Source organism: Macaca thibetana, chromosome 6, assembly GCF_024542745.1.
Source record: "Macaca thibetana thibetana isolate TM-01 chromosome 6, ASM2454274v1, whole genome shotgun sequence".
Classification (NCBI taxonomy): Eukaryota; Metazoa; Chordata; class Mammalia; order Primates; family Cercopithecidae; genus Macaca; species Macaca thibetana.
The window spans coordinates 54,797,980-54,818,725 of record NC_065583.1 but is presented as its reverse complement, the minus strand read 5'-3'; the positions used below and the strand labels follow the sequence as shown (position 1 = coordinate 54,818,725).

General features: G+C 45.3%; 1 protein-coding gene across 1 annotated transcript in view; it reads left to right on the top strand.

Annotated features, from left to right (window-relative positions):
• The first annotated feature begins 94 nt into the window (after positions 1-94).
• LMNB1 (lamin B1) overlaps positions 95-20,746 on the top strand; it is a 59,369-nt gene continuing 38,717 nt past the window's right edge. The window contains exon 1 of the mRNA XM_050792930.1: positions 95-848. Coding sequence (XP_050648887.1) covers positions 490-848 — 359 coding nt within the window. The 5' untranslated portion in view covers positions 95-489. The remainder of the gene's footprint in view (positions 849-20,746) is intronic.

Sequence of the window (20,746 nt, the reverse complement as noted above, 5' to 3'; positions counted from 1 at the left end):
CGCCAGGGCGCGCCGGCCATGTTGGGGTGTGCGGCGCCGCGGCCCGCGCCACCTCCGCCCCCCGCGGCTTGCCTCCAGCCCGCCCCTCCCGGCCCTCCTCCCCCCGCCCGCCGCTCCGTGCAGCCTGAGAGGAAACAAAGTGCTGCGAGCAGGAGACGGCGGCGGCGCGGACCCTGCTTGGCCTCCAGTCACCCTCGTCTTGCATTTTCCCGCGTGCGTGTGTGAGTGGGTGTGTGTGTTTTCTTACAAAGGACATTTCGCGATCGATCGATTGATTCGTAGTCCCACCCCCCCCCCGCGCCTTTGCCCTTTGTGCTGTAATCGAGCTCCCGCCATCCCAGGTGCTTCTCCGTTCCTCTAAACGCCGGCGTCTGGACGCGAGCGCAGGTCGCCGGTTTGTGCCTTCGGTCCCCGCTTCGCCCCCTGCCGTCCCCTTCTTGTCACGGTCCTGCTCGCGGCCTCGTCTCCCCGCTGTCTCCGCCGCCCGCCATGGCGACCGCGACCCCCGTGCCGCCGCGGACGGGCAGCCGCGCTGGCGGCCCCACCACGCCGCTGAGCCCCACGCGGCTGTCGCGGCTCCAGGAGAAGGAGGAGCTGCGCGAGCTCAATGACCGGCTGGCGGTGTACATCGACAAGGTGCGCAGCCTGGAGACGGAAAACAGCGCGCTGCAGCTGCAGGTGACGGAGCGCGAGGAGGTGCGCGGCCGCGAGCTCACTGGCCTCAAGGCGCTCTACGAGACCGAGCTGGCCGACGCGCGACGCGCGCTCGACGACACGGCCCGCGAGCGCGCCAAGCTGCAGATCGAGCTGGGCAAGTGCAAGGCGGAACACGACCAGCTGCTCCTCAAGTGAGTGCTAGCTGGCTGCCGCGTTAGCACCAAGGAGGGTCGGGGGCGCAGTCGCGGCGGCCAGCTCACCGGGTTGTGCCCTGGGGAGGGAGTGCAGAGGTCAGGATGCACGCGTCCTTCGGAAGGAACAGGGTCTCGGTCTCCGGAAAGAAAAGGAAAAAGAATCTAGAGTTCATAGCGGGGCAGGGGTCGCGGAGGGGGCTCGAACTGTAGCGATGGGGGCGGTGATGCCCATTTCTAGGTTTTGGATACCCGCTGGGACGTGGTAAGTGCGCGCCTGGGACTGCTGAGAACGAGCGCCAGCTTTCGCACCTCGAACCCGGGGAGCCGGCGCGGAGAGGCGGCCCGCAGGCCCCAGGGGCAGGGAGCTGGAGCGCGGACGCGCGCTCGAGTGCGCGCCCGGGTTTCCGGCCGGCGCGAGACAAAGCGTCTAGCGGATTTGCAGTACCGGGATGGCCGGCCGGGGAGGACAGGCAGCCCGCCTCTAGAATGAATGAGCTTCGCGCGGGCAGAGGGAGGAAGGGGAGGGACCTTCCCGGAGCATCCGCGTCTCCTGGGGGTGGGTCCCACTTTGGCGCGCTCAGTCTTGGCCCTGTGACATTTTGCGAAGGTTCTACGCCTGCTTTGGGCGGGAGAGAGAGGCGGGGCTTGATCCGCGCGCCTCCAGCCCGCCTCAGGCAAGTTAGGTTTGCTAGCTGGTTAGCTTTCTCAGGGGAAAGGTGTCCTGTCTCAGCGGGGATGGTGCGAGCCCTCAGGTGGTTCTGCGCAGGGAAGGAAAGCCGGGTTTGTGCATGTTACTGCCACTGTTCTTCGAGTTGCGGTTCGCCTACCCCTCAGGCAGCGGCCCCCTCTCCCCAGCTTTTGCCGCCTCATAGTATAGTCGGGCTTTCGGGTAGGGACCGTGCTTAGTACCCCTTAGTCGGCCATTGTGCAGATAGTAGACCAGGGCAGGTGACAGGGTGCTGTGTAAATGCTGAGTGTTTGAGCGAAGGAGAGTTTGTAATTATTCACCTAAGCGAGTGTGAGTTCTCATTCCAGTGCACAAGGATACACTTGCAGACCTTTGCAGGCCTTATTTTGATTTTCTGATAAGCAAAATGGCCTGTCATCAGTAGGCAACAAGTGTTGATGTCATGCTTTAGAGATTTGCAAAATTTGGGTCTGGAATTCGTGCTCGCCATTAGCACGGCCAACTGAAATTTCTGGAGGTACCTTATTCTCACTTTGACACTCTTTGTCCCTGCTTCTTGGATTTACTAAGCCTTGGTTTCATCTTTTGAAATGAGCGGTAAGCTCACTCACACTGTTGTTTCCATGTTTCTCCAACTTTTTGCCACTGAATTCCTTCAAGTCTTAGATATCGTTGCTTGTAAGACTTGCCATTAGATTTGTACCACTAAGAAGATAAAAACACCAGGACCAACTGTGTAGGAACCATCCTGTTGGACCCATCATGATTTCATAGATATTAAAATGTCACACAGGGCCGGGCATAGTGGCTCACACCTGTAATCCCAGCACTTTGGGAGGCGAGGTGAGCGAATCACTTGAAATCAGGAGTTCGAGACCAGCCTAATTGGTGAAACCCCGTCTCTACTAAAAATACAAAAAATTAGCCAGGCGTGGTAGCACGCATCTGTAGTCCCAGCTACTCGGGAGGCTGAGGCAGGAGAATCGCTTGAACCCAGGAGACGGATGTTGCAGTCAGCCGGGATTGCGCGTTGCATCCCAGCCTGGCGACAGAGTGAGACCCTGTCTCAAAAAAAAAAAAAAATATATATATATATATATGTATGTATGTATGTGTGTGTATATATATATCTGGGCGTCGTGGTGGGCGCCTGTAATCCCAGCTACTGGGGAGGCTGAGGCAGGAGAATTGCTTGATATCCAGGAGGCAGAGGCTGCAGTGAGCCAGATGGTCCACTGCACTCCAGCCTGGGTGACAGAGTGAGACTCTGTCTAAAAAAAAAATTCACACAGATCAATTATCTGTTGTGAACCAGTCACCGTTCTATGTTAGAGGGTACGAAGATTTTTTTAAAAAATGAATTACTATTCTTTGTTGCTGAGAGTGTAGTGGGGGAGCTGTATCCCAGCAAGCAAATAAAGATTGTCTTTTGTGTGATGTGAAGCATTTTGATGCTGGCGCTTTTGTAATCTTTCCAGGAGTTATCCACAGGTTTTTCACACAGTAACAAGGCTGCCACCTGGCTGACACTAGTTGTAAATGTATGGATTCTAAAATGCATGCTGGTTTCAGTGGGGTTAAAAAATGAGAATAATGTGTATTAGAATCAATGAAATAATGTATGTGATACAGTTTAGGTAATAGCAGATGCTAAGGGAATAAAAATGAAGCAGAGTGAAGGGTTAGTGTGATTAAGGAAGGCCTGTCTGAGGGGTTGACAGTATCTATTCTCCCAGGGTAAGTAGTGTTCTGGGATTATATTTTTCTTAGGTCTCTGCTACTGTATGTATATTCCTATTGCCAGGATTAGGTGTACTCTTCTTTCCCCCTCAGCATACCATCATTTGCTCAAAACATGCCACGTTTTAGTTTGCTCCTCATTTGAATTATGACTTTTTTAATATGGATTTATTCCTCAGTAGCCTTTCGTTTTTCTTGTTAAGAAAAATTTGCCCTCAGTGTGTTTGCAGACTTTTTGAAGATATCTAATCATAATATATATCACATGAATCTACTTTCTTCCCTAGAGTTCTCTTTGCTTAAGGTATGCTGTGTACTGATGTCCTGTAACTTTTTTTTTGTTTTTTTTTTTTGAGCTGGAGTCTTGCTCTGTCGCCCAGGCTGGAGTGCAGTGGCGCAATCTCGGCTCACTGCAACCTCCGCCTCCTGGGTGCACACCATTCTCCTGCCTCAACCTCCCGAGTAGCTGGGACTGTAGGTGCTCGCCACTACGCCCGGTTATTTTGTATTCTTTTTTTTTTTTTTTTTTTTTTTTGTTTTTTTTTTTTTTTTTTGTTTTTTTTTTTGAGACGGAGTCTCGCTGTGTCTCCCAGGCTGGAGTGCAGTGGCGTGATCTCGGCTCACTGCAAGCTCCGCCTCCCGGGTTCACGCCATTCTCCCGCCTCAGCCTCCCAAGTAGCTGAGACTACAGGCGCCCGCCACCACGCCCGGCTAGTTTTTTGTATTTTTAGTAGAGACGGGGTTTCACCATGTTAGCCAGGATAGTCTCGATCTCCTGACCTCGTGATCCACCCGCCTCGGCCTCCCAAAGTGCTGGGATTACAGGCTTGAGCCACCGCGCCCGGCCTATTTTGTATTCTTTAGTAGAGACGGGGTTTCACCGTGTTAGCCAGGATGGTCTGGATCTCCTGACCTCGTAATCTGCCCGCCTCGGCCTCCTAAAGTGCTGGGATTACAGGCGTGAGCCACCGCGCCTGGCCGTCCTGTAACTTATTAAAGACAGCTTCCTGGCTGGGCACGGTGGCTCATGCCTATAAAGCACTTTGAGAGACCCAGACAGGTAGATCACCTGAAGTCAGGAGTTTGAGACTAGCCTGGCCAACATGGCAAGACCCCGTCTCTACTAAAAATACACAAATTAGCCGGGTGTGGTGGTGGACGCCTGCAATCCCAGTTACTCTGGAGGCTGAGGCAGGAGGCTTCGCTTGAACCAGGAAGGCGGAGGTTGCAGTGAGCTGAGATCACACCACTGCACTCCACCCTGGGTGTATTTTGCTTTTCCTTGGTTTCTTCATATTTTGTTGAAGAACATCCTTAAGTAATTTATTCGGAAAGGATGGCAGGAGGTAAACTTTCTGAGTCCTGTATGTCTGAAAATAGCTTTGTTTAGTCTCATGCTTGATTGGCTGTTGGGCTAGGTATAGAATACTAGGTTAACATTTTTCCAGAACTTGGAAAGTATTATTTTGCCCTATTGTCTTCTGGCATCCAGGGTTGTTAATGTGTTTCTTTCTTTTATTTTTTTTTTTTTTGTTTGAGACTGAGCTTGGCTCACTGCAACCTCCGCCTCCCAGGTTCAAGTGATGCTCCTGACCCAGCCTCCCAAGTAGCTGGGATTATAGGTGTGCACCACCACACCCAACTCATTTTGTATTTTTAGTAGAGACGGGATTTCACCGTGTTTGCCAGGCTGGTCTCAAACTCCTGACCTCAGGTGATCCACCCACCTCAGCTTCCCAAGGTGCTGAGATTACAGGTGTGAGCCACCATGCCTGGCCTATATTTAATTTTTTATTTGGAACCAGAGTGTTTGTAATTAAGTATAATCATCATTTAGGTAGATTTAGATTAAGAAAACAGCCTTGAGAGAATTATAGATTCCAAGTTGCTTAGTTTCTTTTTGGTTCCTCAGCACACAAAATACCTTAGAGGCAGAGCATGGAAATGCTTGGTCTGAAGAGAATTTGGCAATAGTTTCCATGCATGTGGTGTTTGAATCCATAGGAATACAGATCTCATATGCAAGGTACAGTTACTCTGATTCAGTCCAAGCCTAGTTATATTTTGCTGAAAGCTTTTTTGGGAGAACAGTTTCCAAGAATGATGATGAATGCCATCACTCAAAACTTTAAACAAAAAGTACAGAGAAATTGACTTGTTTCAGAATTTCACTGTTAACTATATGGGAAAAACAGATGTAACAGAAAGTTGTGTTTATATCAATCTTCAATAACTGGTTTTATGGATTCAGACATTTATTTTCCTTCAGTGATACAGGTCCCCTATCTTCTCTGTAAAACCCTGGGGGCCAGATGTGCTTTGGAAGTAAAAGCAATTCCAATTTAAGACGGTAATATGATGCACATACTGAATATGACACCCCCAGTGGAGTTTATAGAGTTAGGGTAGATAAGAGTTAGCACTCTATCATGAAACATTTCTGAGGGAGAGATATTGTCACGGCAGGTGGAGAAAGACAGATTGAAAATAGACCTGGTTTCAGGTCAGGTTTTGCCACTAAATGTGTTAACAAAATTTTAGGTTTTCAAACTCTGAAAGTACAGATAAAAGACTGTGGATTTTTGTTTGTTTGTATGTATGTATTTATTGAGACAGAGTCTTGCTCTCTTGTCCAGGCTGGAGTGCAGCTCACGATCTCAGCTCACTGCAACCTCCATCTCCCTGGTTTAAGCAATTTGCCTGCCTCAGCCTCATGGTTAGCTGGGATTACAGGCACCCGCCACCACGCCTGGCTAATTTTTGTATGTTTAGGAGAGATGAAGTTTCGCCATGTTGACAAGGCTGGTTTCGAACTCCAGAGATCAGGTGATCCACCCATCTCGGTCTTCCACCATGCTGAGATTACAGGCATGAACCACCTTACCCCACCAGTACTTTTAAGTCCTTTAGCCTGTATTTCCTCATCTGTGTAATTATGATATAAATAGTAGTTTTCTGAATCTCAGGGAGAGTTAAGAAATTTAGGCCTTTTTCTGGCTTGTTATTAGTTCAAATTATGCAGCATACTGATGTAAATCTGATAAACTATTTTTTAATATTTTTTAATGAAGAAGGGGTTGGGAGTTTATCCTATATTTTATTTTATATATTTACTCTGTTGGCTTTCTACATATTTTGGTCATTCATAGAAGGAACTTTAGGAAATGCCCGTAGGTGAAACAAAATCTTCAGGGTTGTTTTAACACTCATGTACTTTGGTTTTCACACCTAAAATAATAAAAAATGCTAATTTTTTTTTTTTTTTTTTTGAGATGGAGTCTCACTCTGTCAACCAGGCTGGAGTGCAGTGGCACAATCTCAGCTCACTGCAACCTCCGCCTCTTGGGTTCAGGCAATTCTTCTGCCTGAGCCTGCAAGTAGCTGGGATTACAGGCACCTGCCACCATGCCCAGCTAATTTTTGTATTTTTAGTAGAGACAGGGTTTCACCATGTTGTCCAGGAAGGTCTCCGTCTCTTGACCTTGTGATCTGCCCGCCTCTGCCTCCCAAAGTGCTGGGATTACAGGCGCGAGCCACTGTGCCCAGTCAAAAACATGCTAATCTTTTTTAGGAGCGTTTTCTTTGTACATAGGATGATTAATTGAAAAACAAGGACCTTTGCCAGGCACCTTGGCTCACACCTGTAATCCCAGTACTTTGGGAGGCTGAGGCGGGCAGATCACAAGGTCAGGAGTTCGAGACCAGCCTGACCAACACAGTGAAACTCCATCTCTACTAAAAATACAAAAATCCGCTGGGCGTGGTGGTGCACGCCTGTAATCCCAGCTACTCAGGAGGCTGAGGCGGGAGAATCTCTTGAACCCAGCAGGCGGAGGTTGTAGTGAGCCGAGATTGCACCACTGCACTCTAGCCTGGGCGACAGAGTGAGACTCTGTCTCAAAAACAAAAACAACCAAACAAAAAAACCACAAAAAACAAACCTGCATCATCCTGTGTATTACCATATCTTTTTTTAATGTACTGATTTTGCCCTGTTTGAAGCAGATTGACAGTATACACCCTAGCCTTAATATGAGTTATCAAACTTTTATATTTTTAAAACTCTTAAAATATAAGAGTTATAAAACTAGTTAAACTGCTTTTTATAGTTCTTTTATAACAGAGTTATGTTAAATGTTACTTTAATTTTCAAGGGAACACTTGGAAGGACCAAACCCCTAAAACTGATTTAAAAGTCTATGAAGCAGGTTCCAAATAATTAAACTGTCATGACATTTCCTTCCCATGCTTTCAAAAGATGTTTGATAAAGCAAGATCTTTTGGAGTTGTTTATTTAAGTTAGGGGATGAGACTAGGTAATATTTTGCATACCCAGATTCAAGGAAGTAAACAGGCGGAATGAAAGATAAAGCACTATTAAAATATGATGGGTCTTTTCTTTTTCCTGTCTTTACACAGTTGCTGGTTATATTTATTCTTTCATTTGTATAGATGGTGTCACCTCTGATATGTCTGAGTTAGAAATTCTTTAGACTTTTTTTTTTAATACCATTAGTGTAAGTCTCTTTCATGTACAAATGTTGAGAATGAGCCTCAGGTATCAGTTGAGTAATGGGACCCTGTATAGCTGAAGTTCCCAATTATTTTTAGGATCAGAGAAGTTTTTAAAATCAGTTTTAAACCCTTTTTTTTTTTTTTTTTTTTTTTTTTTGAGACGGAGTCTCTGTCGCCCAGGCTGGAGTGCAGTGGCTGGATCTCAGCTCACTGCAAGCTCCGCTTCCCGGGTTTACGCCATTCTCCTGCCTCAGCCTCCCGAGTAGCTGGGACTACAGGCGCCCGCCACCTCGCCCGGCTAGTTTTTTGTATTTTTAGTAGAGACGGGGTTTCACCATGTTAGCCAGGATGGTCTCGATCTCCTGACCTTGTGATCCGCCCATCTCGGCCTCCCAAAGTGCTGGGATTACAGGCTTGAGCCACCGCGCCCGGCCAGTTTTAAACCCTTTTTACAGTGTAACTCTTTGATAAGGAGATTGTGCTTTGGCTGTCATTTGAATTTCTTTTTTTTTTTTTTTTTTTGAGACGGAGTTTCTCTCTCGTTGCCCAGGCTGGAGTGCAATGGTGCGATCTTGGCTCACTGCAACCTCTGTCTCCCGGGTTCAAGCAATTCTCCTGCCTCAGCCTCCCAAATATCTGGAATTATAGGCACCTGCCACCATGCCCAGCTAATTTTTTAATTTTTATTTTTAGTAGAAACGGGGTTTCACCGTGTTGACCAGGGTCATCTCTATCTCCTGACCTTGTGATCCGCCCACATTGGCTTCCCAAAGTGCTGGGATTACAGGTGTGAGCCACCGTGCCCGGCCTAAAAATTATTATTATTATTATTTTTAATAGACTGAGTCTTGCTGTGTCGCCAGGCTGGAGTGCAGTGGCACAATCTCAGCTCACTACAGCCTCCGCCTCCCATGTTCAAACAATTCTCCTGCCTCAGCCTCCTGATTAGCTGGGACTACAGACACATGCCACCATGCTGGCTAATTTTTTTTTCTTGTTTTTTTTTTTTTTTGTATTTTAGTAGAGACGAGGTTTCACCATGTTGCCTAGGCTTGTCTAGAACTCCTGAGCTCAGGCAATCTGCCCACCTTGGTCTCCCAAAGTGCTAGGATTACAGGCGTGAGCCAGGGCGCCAGGCCAAAAATTAAAATTTTTACACAGGAAATGTATATTTACTATAGGAAAGGAGAAAACACAAACACCAAGAAGAAAATTAAAAATCACCCTTAGGTTGGGCCCGGTGGCTCATGCTTGTAATCCCAGCACTTTGGGAGGCCGAGGTGGGCGGATCACCTGAGGTCAGGAGTTCAAGACCAGCCTGGCCAACATGGCGAAACCCTATATCTACTAAAAATAAAAAAATTAACCAGGCATGGTGGTGGGCATCTGTAATCCCGGCTACTCAGGAGGCTGAGGCAGGAGAACTGCTTGAACCCGGGAGGCAGAGGTTGCGGTGAGCCAAGATTGCTACACTGTACTCCAGCCTGAGTGACAAAGCAAGACTCCCTTTTGGGGTGTGGGGGAAAAGATGCAGGAAAAAAAGCTGATATTTATTTTGTGCCAATTCTGTTTGCCAGGCATTACAGTAGATGCTTTATAGACATTGTCTTTTTTTTTTTTTTTTTTGAGACGGAGTCTCCCTCTGTCACCCAGCCTGGAGTGCTGGAGTGCAGTGGCGCGATCTGGGCTCACTGCAAGCTCTGCCTCCTGGGTTCACGCCATTCTCCTGCCTTAGCCTCCCGAGTAGCTGGGACTACAGGCACCCGCCACTATGCCCAGCTAAGTTTTTGTAATTTTCAGTAGAGACGGGGTTTCACTGTGTTAGCCAGGATGGTCTCGATCTCCTGACCTCGTGATCCGCCTGCCTCAGCCTCCCAGAGTGCTGGGATTACAGGCGTGAGCCACTGCACCCGGCCAGACATTATCTTTTAAGCTTATGATAACTGCTGATGAGTGAGGAAACTTCAGGCTCAGAGAGGTTAAATATTTTGCCTGGGATTACTTAGTAGAGTAATGGAAGCTGGAAAGGATGGTAGCCTGACTTCTAGCATTGTGATAGGGTTTTCACATACATAACCTTATTTCATCCGTACAACAGTGTTCTACAGGTATTACTCTAGTTTACCGACGTGAAGCAGGCTCACAGAGCATCATTATCTATGGTTGGTACTTGAAGTCTCAGATAGGATAGTTGATTTTCAGATCCCTTTGGGTGCTACTTTTGGAAATGCTATTAGTTGCATGTTTTTCACGTTGATAGTAGCCTTCAAGGAAGGTAATTTTGGATTTGTCAGAAGGGTAGTTGTCAGTAGTTGAAACAGCTGTTTGAAATACTGAGGGCTTCATTTGCTAAAGAAAGGTGAAGATGAATTACTGAAAGAGATCGCTTTTATCTTTTTTCTCTTCTTAAAAAGCTACTTTCCCTCTTTATTCCATGCCTTAATAATTTAAAAGAAATTAAAACCTCTAAATAAATATTTAATACTCATGACAGAGTGTTCTTTCATTTTTTATTCAAGACACATTTTTGTGGAACAGGTACTATATGCCAGGTCTTGAATCAGATGCTGGGAATAGATGGGATACTCAGTCCCCATTATCAAGTTACTTACAGTCTAGTGGGGAAGACAGAAAACCAACACTACAGGATTGTGCTACTGTAAGTGCGGTATACTAATAAAATATATCAAGTTCTATGACACCAGTATCCAGGTGTTGCTGTGGAGAAACAAGAACTGCTACCTAAGGCAGGCTAGGAGCCTTGTGAAATTTTGAAAGACATACCAGGGGAATCTGAGCTAAGTATTGGGAGGTAAGTAGGCGTTTGCTTCTAAATGGAAAATGTTAGGAGAGTGAGTTGTCCTGAATGTCAAATAATTCATATAACTGGAGCCATATATATGTGTGTGTATGTATATATACATATACAGATACCTATATAGGTATAGATTTTTTTTTTTTTTTTTGAGACGGAGTTTCACTCCTGTTGCCCAGGCTGGAGTGCAATGGTATGGTCTCGGCTCACTGCAACCTCTACCTCCTGGGTTCAAGTGATTGTTTTGCCTCAGCCTCCCAAGTAACTGGGATTACAGGCGCCCGCCACCACACCCGGCTAATTTTTGTATTTTTAGTAGAGACGGGGTTTCAGTATGTTTGCCAGACTGGTCGTGAACTCCTGACCTCAGGTGATCCACCCACTTCGGAGTGTGCTGGAGTGCTGGAGTGCAGTGGCGCAGTCTCAGCTCACTGCAAGCTCTGCCTCCCGGGTTCATGCCATTCTCCTGCCTCAGCCTCCCGAGTAGCTGGGACTACAGGCACCCGCCACTACGCCCAGCCACTAATCCCAAAGTGCTGGGATTACAGGTGTGAGCCACTGCACCTGGCCTACTGGAGCCATATATATATGTAATATATGGGGTGGGGAAGGGGATTGCATTTTAAGTAATGAGTAGACCCAAGATTTTAAGGCAGAATTGTGACATGATCATTCTGGCTATGCTGTGGAGGGAAAAAAAGAGGAGAGGTACAAACAGTAGTAAGAACACTTGGGGAGTAACAAGGCAGCCCTTGAACTGAGGCAGGTGGAAGAAAGGAGAGAAGGTGGATTTAAGAGATACTGAACATAAGGGACTAGGGAGAAGAGTCTAGGGCGACTGCTTCCATGCTTGGGTGCCTGGGTAGACAATATTGCTCTTAACCGAAATTGGTGGAGAAGGAACAGGTTTGGAGGACTCTAAATCAGTGAATTAGTGGTGTTTGCCAGACTTTAGGTAGCAATGTCAGTTGGCAATTTGAAGTACTCAAGAGATATGGAAAACACGTGCATATGAGGACTGGGTAGAGAAAGGAAAACCCACAGTGGGGATGATAAGTAATAGAGAGGTGAGGCCGGGCGTGGTGGCTCATGTCTGTAATCCCAGCACTTTGGGAGGTTGAGCGTTTGGATCACTTGAGGCCAGGAGTTTGAGACCAGCCTGGGCAACATGGGGAAACCCTGTCTCTACTAAAAATACATAAATTAGCCAGGCGTCGTAGCACATGCCTTTAATCTCAACTACTGTGGAGGCTGAGGTAGGAGAATCACTTGAACCTGGGAGGCAGAGGTTGCAGTGGGAGGAGGTTGCAGTGAGCTGAGATTGTGCCTCTGCACTCCAGCCTGGGTGACAGAGGGACACTTCGTCTTAAAAGGTGAGAAAAGAGAGTTGAGTCATGGAACAAGAGTTTTTTGTTTGATGAAGCCTAAAAATCATCCGTTGTCATTGGTGTCTTTGGTGCCGTAGGTGATTGTTGACTGAGAGGAGAGCCTTTGGTTAATAGAGGAAACCCCTGGCCATAATTAAAGGGAGAGTGAGAGGAAAAAGATTATGAGTTTAGAACACTTATTCAAGAATGTTGGCAGTGAAGGGAAGGATACATGGGTTTTTTTGTTTGTTTGCTTTTTGAGACAAGGTCTCGTTCTGTGGCCCGTGCTGGATTGCAGCAGTGCATGGTTCACTATAACCTGGACTTCCCAGGCTCAAGTGATCCTCCCACCTCAGCCTCTGGAGTTGCTGGGACTACAGGCACACGCCACCACGCCTGGCTAATTTTTTGTGGGGAGAGGGTTTTGCCATGTTTCCCAGGCTGGTCTTGAACTTTGAGCTCAAGCAATCCGCCTGCCTTGGCCTCTCAAAGTGTTGGGATTACAGGTGTGAGCCACCATGTCTGGCAGGAAGGAGGCATTCTTTTTTTTTTTTTTTTTTTTTTGAGATAGAGTCTCCCTCTGTAGCCCAGGCTGGAGTGCAGTGGCGCCATCTCGGCTCACTGCAAGCTCCGCCTCCTGGGTTCAGGCCATTCTCCTGCCTCAGCCTCCTAAGTAGCTGGAACTACAGGCGCCCGCCACCACGCCCGGCTAATTTTTTGTATTTTTAGTAGAGACGGGGTTTCACTGTGGTCTCGATCTCCTGACCTCGTGATCCGCCCACCTCGGCCTCCCAAAGTGCTGGGATTACAAGCGTGAGCCACCGCGCCCGGCCGAAGGAGGCATTCTTAAGGGCCAATTTAAACTAGATTCTTACTCAGTGTTTATGCAACAAAACACTGGACAGGGGACCAGAACTCTTATCCCTCTAAGATTCTGTACTAAAATGTGATCATTTCACCCCCTTTGGTTAAAACAGTAGCTTCTAGGGTAAAGACTAAGACCCTACTAATAGTAGGGTGACCATACAATTTAGTATCTAAATTGGGATACTTTTGTGTGTGAAAGAGGGAGCTATTAATAATTATGCAGTAACAGCTTGCATAAACGGAACTTGTCCTGGGCAATCTGGGACATATTTGCCCAGGTTATCCTACCTAAAAGTTCTTTCCCTGCATGGGCTGGCCCCAGTCTGACCCTCCAGCTTCATCTCATACCACAGTTGAACTTGTTTACACCTCTTTAGCCATGAAATCCTTTATTCAGTCCCTTTTACTGTGCTCCTCTTAAAATAGGGCCTTTGCATTTGGGGTTTCCTTTGGATATTTTTTTTTTTTTTTTGAGAGGGAGTATTGGCTGTGTCTCCTTGGCTGGTGTTCAGTGGTGTGACCTTGGCTCACTGTAACCTCCGCCTTCCAGGTTCAGGTGATTCTCCTGCCTCAGCCTCCTGAGTCGCTGGGATTACAGGCACCTGTACTACACCCAGCTAATTTTTTTTTGTATTTTTAGTAGAGATGGGGTTTCACCATGCTGGCCAGGACTGGTCTTGAACTCTTGACCTCAAGTAATCCACCTGCCTTGGCCTCCCAAAGTGCTGGGATTACAGGCATGAGCCATCGCATCCGGCCTCCTTTGTTTGGATTTCCGTCATCATTGGGTTACTTATCCCTCAGGTTTCCTCTCAATATTCATTTCTTTAGAGATGTCTTCCCTGACTTCCCTGATTCAGAGTTTTCTAATATGTATGTACCTTGGGAAAAAAACCAAAACCTATAACTTTCTAGCAGTGGTGTGTGTGTGTGTGTGTGTGTGTGTGTGTGTACACATAATTTAAGGACTCAAAAGAGTTCTCCAAGACTGCTCATGAGAAGAATTACTTTCAGCTATTTTCAGTGCTCCTTTGCTATTTATTCTTGTATCTAGATGATAGTGCGACAGTGTTGACTTTGTACTATGGACAACAAGGAATTGAGCTCTTTTATTCTATTGTCTTCATAACACATTTTTCTTATCCTCCCAATAGTCATATATCACATTTTAGTTTAGGTCAGTGTTTGGTATCTAAAGTATTGATTCAGTGTGTTCTGACACAAATATTTCTATAATTAGCTCATATGTGACAGGTAAATAGAGAGATGATATTATTGTAATTGGAAGTTGTATTGCATTATATGTGCCTTGTCCTAGTAAATCCTAGTAAAGGTGAGCCAGAATAGCTAGAGTATAGTATTAATCTTCAGAAGGAAAGACGATCCTCGGCTCTGCTTTCACCTCTGTTTTAAGAAAATTAAAAGTGAGTGCCCGTGCCCAGGGTTCTCTCCCCCAGAGAGGTGCACCTCTAGCTTTGCTTTTGTAGCCAGTCTTATTCTTGTGTTCAGAGCTCTGTTTCTCTATTGTCTAAATTTTTCCAAACCAGCATTTCCACTCTGTTGTTTTTGTGCGTTTTATTTTTTATTTTATTTTATTTTGAGCCGGAGTCTTGCTCTGTCACCCAGGCTGGAGTGCAGTGGCGTGATCTTGGCTTACTGCAACTTCCACCTCCCGGGTTCAAGCGATTCTCTGGCCTCAGCTTCCTGAGTAACTGGGATTACAGGCATGCGCCACCATGCCCGGCTAATTTTGTATTTTTAGTAGAGACGGGGTTTCACCATGTTGGCCAGGCTGGTCTGGAACTCCTGACCTCAAGGGATCCACCTGGCTCGGCCTCCCAAAGTGCTGGGATTACAGGTGTGAGGCACCGTGCCCGGCCTTTTTTTGTGCATTTAAAAACATCTTTTGACGCAGCTCTAGCCACACTAAACTGACTGCCTGGGCTGTCCAGATTACCTCCTGGGATACTAATTCTTTTTTTTTTTTTTTAGCAGAGATGGGGTTTCTCCGTGTTGGTCAGGCTGGTCTTGAACTCCTGACCTCAGGTGATCCACCCACCTTGGTCCCCCAAAGTGCTGGGATTACAGGCGTGAGCCACCGCGCCCGGCCGAGATACTAATTCTTTATGTTATTGCTGGTGCTCTGTTTCAGAGTGCATAGGTTTTGAGTGGTCTGTTTATTCCAACATTATTTTTTCTTCTTGCTCTGTTATTTTTATTTTTATTTTATTTTATTTATTTTTGAAACGGAGTTTCGCCCTTGTTGCCCAGGCTGGAGTGCAATGGTGCAATCTTGGCTTACCGCAACCTCTACCTTCTGGGTTCAAGCGATTCTCCTGCCTCAGCCTCCCAAGTAGCTGGGATTACAGGCATGTGCCACCACGCCCTGCAAATTTTTGTATTTTTAGTAGAGGTGGGTTTTGCCATGTTGGCCAGGCTGATCTCGAACTCCTGACCTCACATGATCTGCCTGCCTCAGCCTCCCAAAGTGTTGGGATTACAGATGTGAGCCATCACATCTGGTCTGCTGTGTTATTTTTAATCTGTACAGAATGCAAGAGTTGTCAGAAGCACATATGTTATAGCAGAAATACTTATAAATACAGTCCCCAGCAAAACTCAGTCATATACTGTGATTAGTTTTCCTTCCCTATCACACCTTTTGATCACCTGTAAAAGTAGTGTTTTTTCCCACTTATTTTTTTTGTATAATTATATAGCGTCTATGACAGTTGTTAAAACATCAAATCATTTAGGATCATTTTTTAAATTAATTTTATCTCATTAAATAAAGAATTACCTTTGGATACCTTGTGTTTTTTTCCAGTCTAGTTGTATTGTATAAGCATTGATAGTTTGGGTATAGAATTCTAGGTGATAAATGCTATTTTCTTAGACTTTTGAAGGCATGTTTTGGCCAAGGCGGGTGAATCACCTGAGGTCAGGAGTTCATGGTGAAAGAGAGAGAGAGAGAGAGAGAAGAGAGAAAGAAAATGAAGCCATGTTCTTTAGTTTTCTAGCTCTCATTGGCTACAGAAGTAATGATGAGTGAAAAATTTAAAAGCTTGTAGGATCTTCTTTTGGTCCAGTTCTAAAATTTCACAGGGATGTTCCTTGTAGATCTCTTTTCATCCATTGTGTTGATCATCTGATTGAATTCTTTTGATCTTGAAATTTATGTCCTTCAGTTGTTGTAAATTTTCTTGAATTATTTCCTTCTTTTTTATTACCATATGAAACTCCTGTTACTCAAATGTTGGATCTCTTACCAAATCCTTTGGTTTTCCCTTTTTTAAAAAATATTTTTTCTCTACTAAGAGATGTTCTCAATTTTGTTTTCCAATTTTTGCTATTGTATTTTAAATTTCTAATAGCTTCTTTTTATTCTCTTTCTCTCTCTCTCTTTATTTAAAGATAGGGTGTTACCCTTGCCCAGGCTGGAGTGCAGTGGCATGATCTTGGCTCACTGCAGCCTCAACCTCCTAGGCTCAAGTGATCCTCTCACCTCAGCCTCTGGAGTAGTTGGGACTAAAGGTGTGTGCCACTACACCCAGCTAATTTTTTGATTTTTTTCACAGAGACAAGGTCTTACTATGTTGCTGGTCTCAAACTCCTGAGCTCAAGTAGTCCTTCTGCCTCAGCCTCCCAAAGTGTTGGGATTACAGGTGTGAACCATCGTGCCTAGCCTTTTTTATTCCCTTGATGTCTCTTTTTTTGTTTTTGAGTCTGGGTCTTGCTCTGTTGCCCGGGCTGGAGTGCAGTGGCGCGATCTCGGCTCACTGCAACCTCTGCCTCTGCGTTCAGGTGATTCTCATGCCCCCCAGCCTCCCAAGCAGCTGGGATTACAGGTGCCCGCCATGACACCAGGCTGATTTTCGTATTTTTAGTAGACACTGGGTTTCGCCATGTTGGTCAGGCTGGTCTCGAACTCCTGACCTCAAGTGATCCGCCTATCGCTGCCTCCCAAAGTGCTGGGTTAACAGGTGTGAGCCACTGCACCTAGCCTATTCTCTTGATAGCTCTATAGCATTGTTTTTGTCTAAATTTGATGGATTTGGTACTTTTTTTTTTTTTTTTTGAGATGGAGTCTTACTCTGTCGCCCAAACTGGAGTACAGTGGCATGATCCCAGCTCACTGCAACCTCCACCTCCTGTGTTTAAGCGATTCTCCTGCCTCAGCCTCCTGAGTAGCTGGGATTACAGACACATGCCATTACGCCTGGCTAACTTTTGTATTTTTAGTAGAGATGGGGTTTTGCCATGTTGACCAGGCTTGTCTTGAACTCCTGACCTCAGGTGATTCGCCTGCCTTCCAAAGTGCTGGGATTACAGGCATGAGCCACTGTGCCTGGTGAATTTGATACTTTCTCTTACTCTTGCAGAAGTCTTCATTGTCCTTCATAGCCCCTCTTTGCTAAGTTAATTTCTTTTTCTGTTCAGGTCTTTGTGTCATCACTCAGTGCAGGGAACAGAAAGCACTAGGGTTTTTTTTTTTTTTTTTTTTTAAGTTGGAGTTTCACTCTTGTTGCCCAGGCTGGAGTGCAACAGCGCAATCTCAGCTCACCGCAACCTCCACCTCCCAGGTTCAAGTGATTCTCCTGTCTCAGCCTCCCTGGTAGCTGGAATTACAGGCATGTGTCACCATACCCAGCCAATTTTGTATTTTTGATAGAGATGGGGTTTCTCCATGTTGGTCAGGCTGGTCTCAAACTCCTGACCTCAGGTGATGCACCCGCCTTGGCCTCCCAAAGTGCTGAGATTACAGGCATGAGCCACTGCGCCTGGCAACACTTGGGAATTTTAAGCAGAAAGGGAAACAATGTGAGATTTAGGTGCTTAGAAACGATTTTTAGAGAGGCTAGGGGAGCAGTAATGATGCTCAGAACATTGTTGTAGAACTGACCTTCTTTGGGAGCTTTTATGTGTGAGGCCACCAATGGAACCACTGAACTGTTTTAAAAACAGTATATAGCTACTATTCAGGACCAGGAAGCTGCCACTTCTATTGCTTTAGGAGTAGCTGCCTTATAACACCCAGCAAACTGGAGAATGGATATTGGAACACTGTTTCAGAAATATTTTACGCCCAGGTCAGTGCCTAGCACATTGTAGATGAGTGACAAAGGTAGTGGTTATTGGTTTTTCTTTTTCTTTTTAAATGAATCAGTCATTTTAATTAAGACTTAATCTGTAAGAGTCTGCTCCACACTCCTGTGCCTGTTTATGTTACAGTGAATTTTTTGTTTGTTTGTTTCAAAGAAGTGATTTTGTGGTCCAGTTTCAATCTCATTTAGCATTTTTCCTAATTTTACCTGCGTTTCAGCTAGGGTTTGCCTGAGTCTGATTAGGTTGTTGCTAATTCATTGACAGATTAGTTTATTCAGTGAGTAGCAGAATGTCATTGACACTGGAAACTATCCTTTGCAGCTTTGAGTTTATGCAAAAGCATCTTAGTCTTTTTGCATATGCCAGAGGAGACCCTTGTTGATAGAAATTGTCATCACAAGACCGGGCATGGTGACTCATGCCTATAATCCTAGCACTTTGGGAGGCTGAGACGGGCAGATCACCTGAAGTCAGGGGTTCAAGACCAGCCTGGCCACCATGGTGAAACCCCATCTCTACTAAAAATACCAAAAATTAGCCAGGTGTAGTGGTGGGCGCCTGTAATCCCAGTTACTCAGGAGGCTGAGACAGCAGAATCACTGGAACCCAGGAGGCGGAGGTTGCAGTTAGCTGAGATCGCACCATTGCACTGTGGCCTGGGCAACAGGAGTGAAACTCCATCTCGAGAGAGAGAAAAAGAGGAAGGGAAGGAGGAAGGGAGGGAGGGAAAAGGAAAGAGAAAAGAAGAAAAGAGAAAGAAATTGTGATCATAAGACCTTCTAGTTTTTGTGTAATTTTTTAATTTTTTAATTTTTAATTTTAATTTTTTGAGATGGAATCTCGCTTTGTTGCCCAGGCTGGAGCGCAATGGAGTGATCTTGACTCACTGCTACCTCTATCTCCCGGGTTCAAGCGATTCTCCTGCCTCAGCCTCCCTAGTAGCTGGGATTACAGGCATGAGCCGCCTGTAATGCCCAGCTAATTTTTGTGTTTTTAGTAGAGACGGGGTTTCACCATGTTGACCAGGCTGGTCTCTAACTCCTGACCTTAGGTGATCTGCCCGCCTTGGCCCCCTAAAGTGCTGGGATTACAGGAAAGAACCACCGTACCTGGCCGAGTTTTTGTATATTAAGTTATATTTGTTTTAATTTTGGGGAAGTTCATTACTTTTCCTTAGGAAAAATACTGTAGATCACATCCTTTTTCCCTTTGGAAGGGAAGTTAACATGAGGACAGTGTTGAAGCTGATGAGTGACTGTTGGAGCAAATGCGTGCTTGACATGTAGTTTGAGCCTGTTATGAAATAAAATTACCAAGTTTTAGGACAAGGTTTTTATGTGGGCATATTTTACTTTAAATTGAAAATAAGGTTTATTTTTTCTCTAAAGGTCTGGAGCATGGCTAGATAATAAAAGACATGGCATATCGATGCTGAGCTCTGGGTGTGAAGAGATCCCCAGACACGGATTTGTGTGATAGTCACTTGAATACTGCACTATAGTGGTGTTGAGTTGCTACCAGACAGCTGTTCAGAAGAACCTTACAGTATATGAAAGCAGGAACAGAGCCTAGCCAGCTGGGCTAATTGGCTTGGCTCTCTATATACAGTGGGTCTGTTTTAAGGGATTTAAAAATCCTTGTTTTGTGGCTTTGATTAGAAATAACAGTTTTGTATAGAATGATTTCTGTTAGCTGATTACACTTAAGAAACTAAATGGCTTTTCTCTTTCATCTCCTATAATATATTTGTTTTTCTGAATAAGCGTGGGCCTGAAGTGAAATGTTAGGGATAGGTACTGATGCACACTGACCGAGAGAATGTCAACAGGTGGGCAATAATTTGCCATTACCCAAATTAATTAAAACTATTCTGTAATGAGCTTCAGATTATGTTGTATTTGTCCCTGCAAGTTTACTTATTGATTTGTTTCAAACTAATTCTTTGTTCCCTGTTTAAGTGTACAGTCTTATTTTTTCAAGTGTTTATGATTGGAATATACTTACTAATTCCCTTTCCTTTTTTTTTTTTTTTTTTTTTTTTTTAAAGATAAGGATCTTGCTCTGTTGCCCAGAGCGATAGTGGCTGGAGTGCAGTGGCACGACCATAGCTCACTGCAGCCTTAACCTCCCTGGCCCAAGCAATCTTCCCATCTCAATCTCTCTAGTAGCTGGGACTACAGCCGCAGGCCACTACACCCAGCTAATTTTTGTATTCTTTGTAAAAGTGGTGTTTCACCATGTTGCCCGGGGTGGCCGCGAAGTCCTGGACTCAAGCATTCTGTCCATTTTGGCCTCCAAAAGTGCTAGGATTACAGACATGAACCACCGGGCCTGGTCCCCTATTTCATTTTCAAGTAGTTATTGTTACTGCAGGCCTGGAATGACTTTCTGCATGTTATGTGTATGGTATGAGTTTTAGAGATTATAGAAGCATCCGTTATTAATATTTTTTTCTTCTTGGAAGAGACATGATATTTTATATAGGATGAAAAAAGAGAAGTTATGTGTGTCTGTGTGTGTGATTTTTTTTTCCTTCCTGGGAAAGACATGATACATTTTACATAGGATGAAAAAAGAGAAGTTGTGTGTGTGTGTGCGCGTGCACTTGTGACATTTACCAAAAAAATCATTATCTGAATTTTCTGTGTAGAAGATGTAGGAATAATAAGTCATGGGCCTTGCCTTGAAAGGGTTTTCAATCTCTTGAGGTAGCTCAGCACGTCCTCAAGTAAGGGATTTGTATGATCAATACACTGTAAGTGCTGTATATGCAAGAGGTAGAGATAGTAGTCAATTC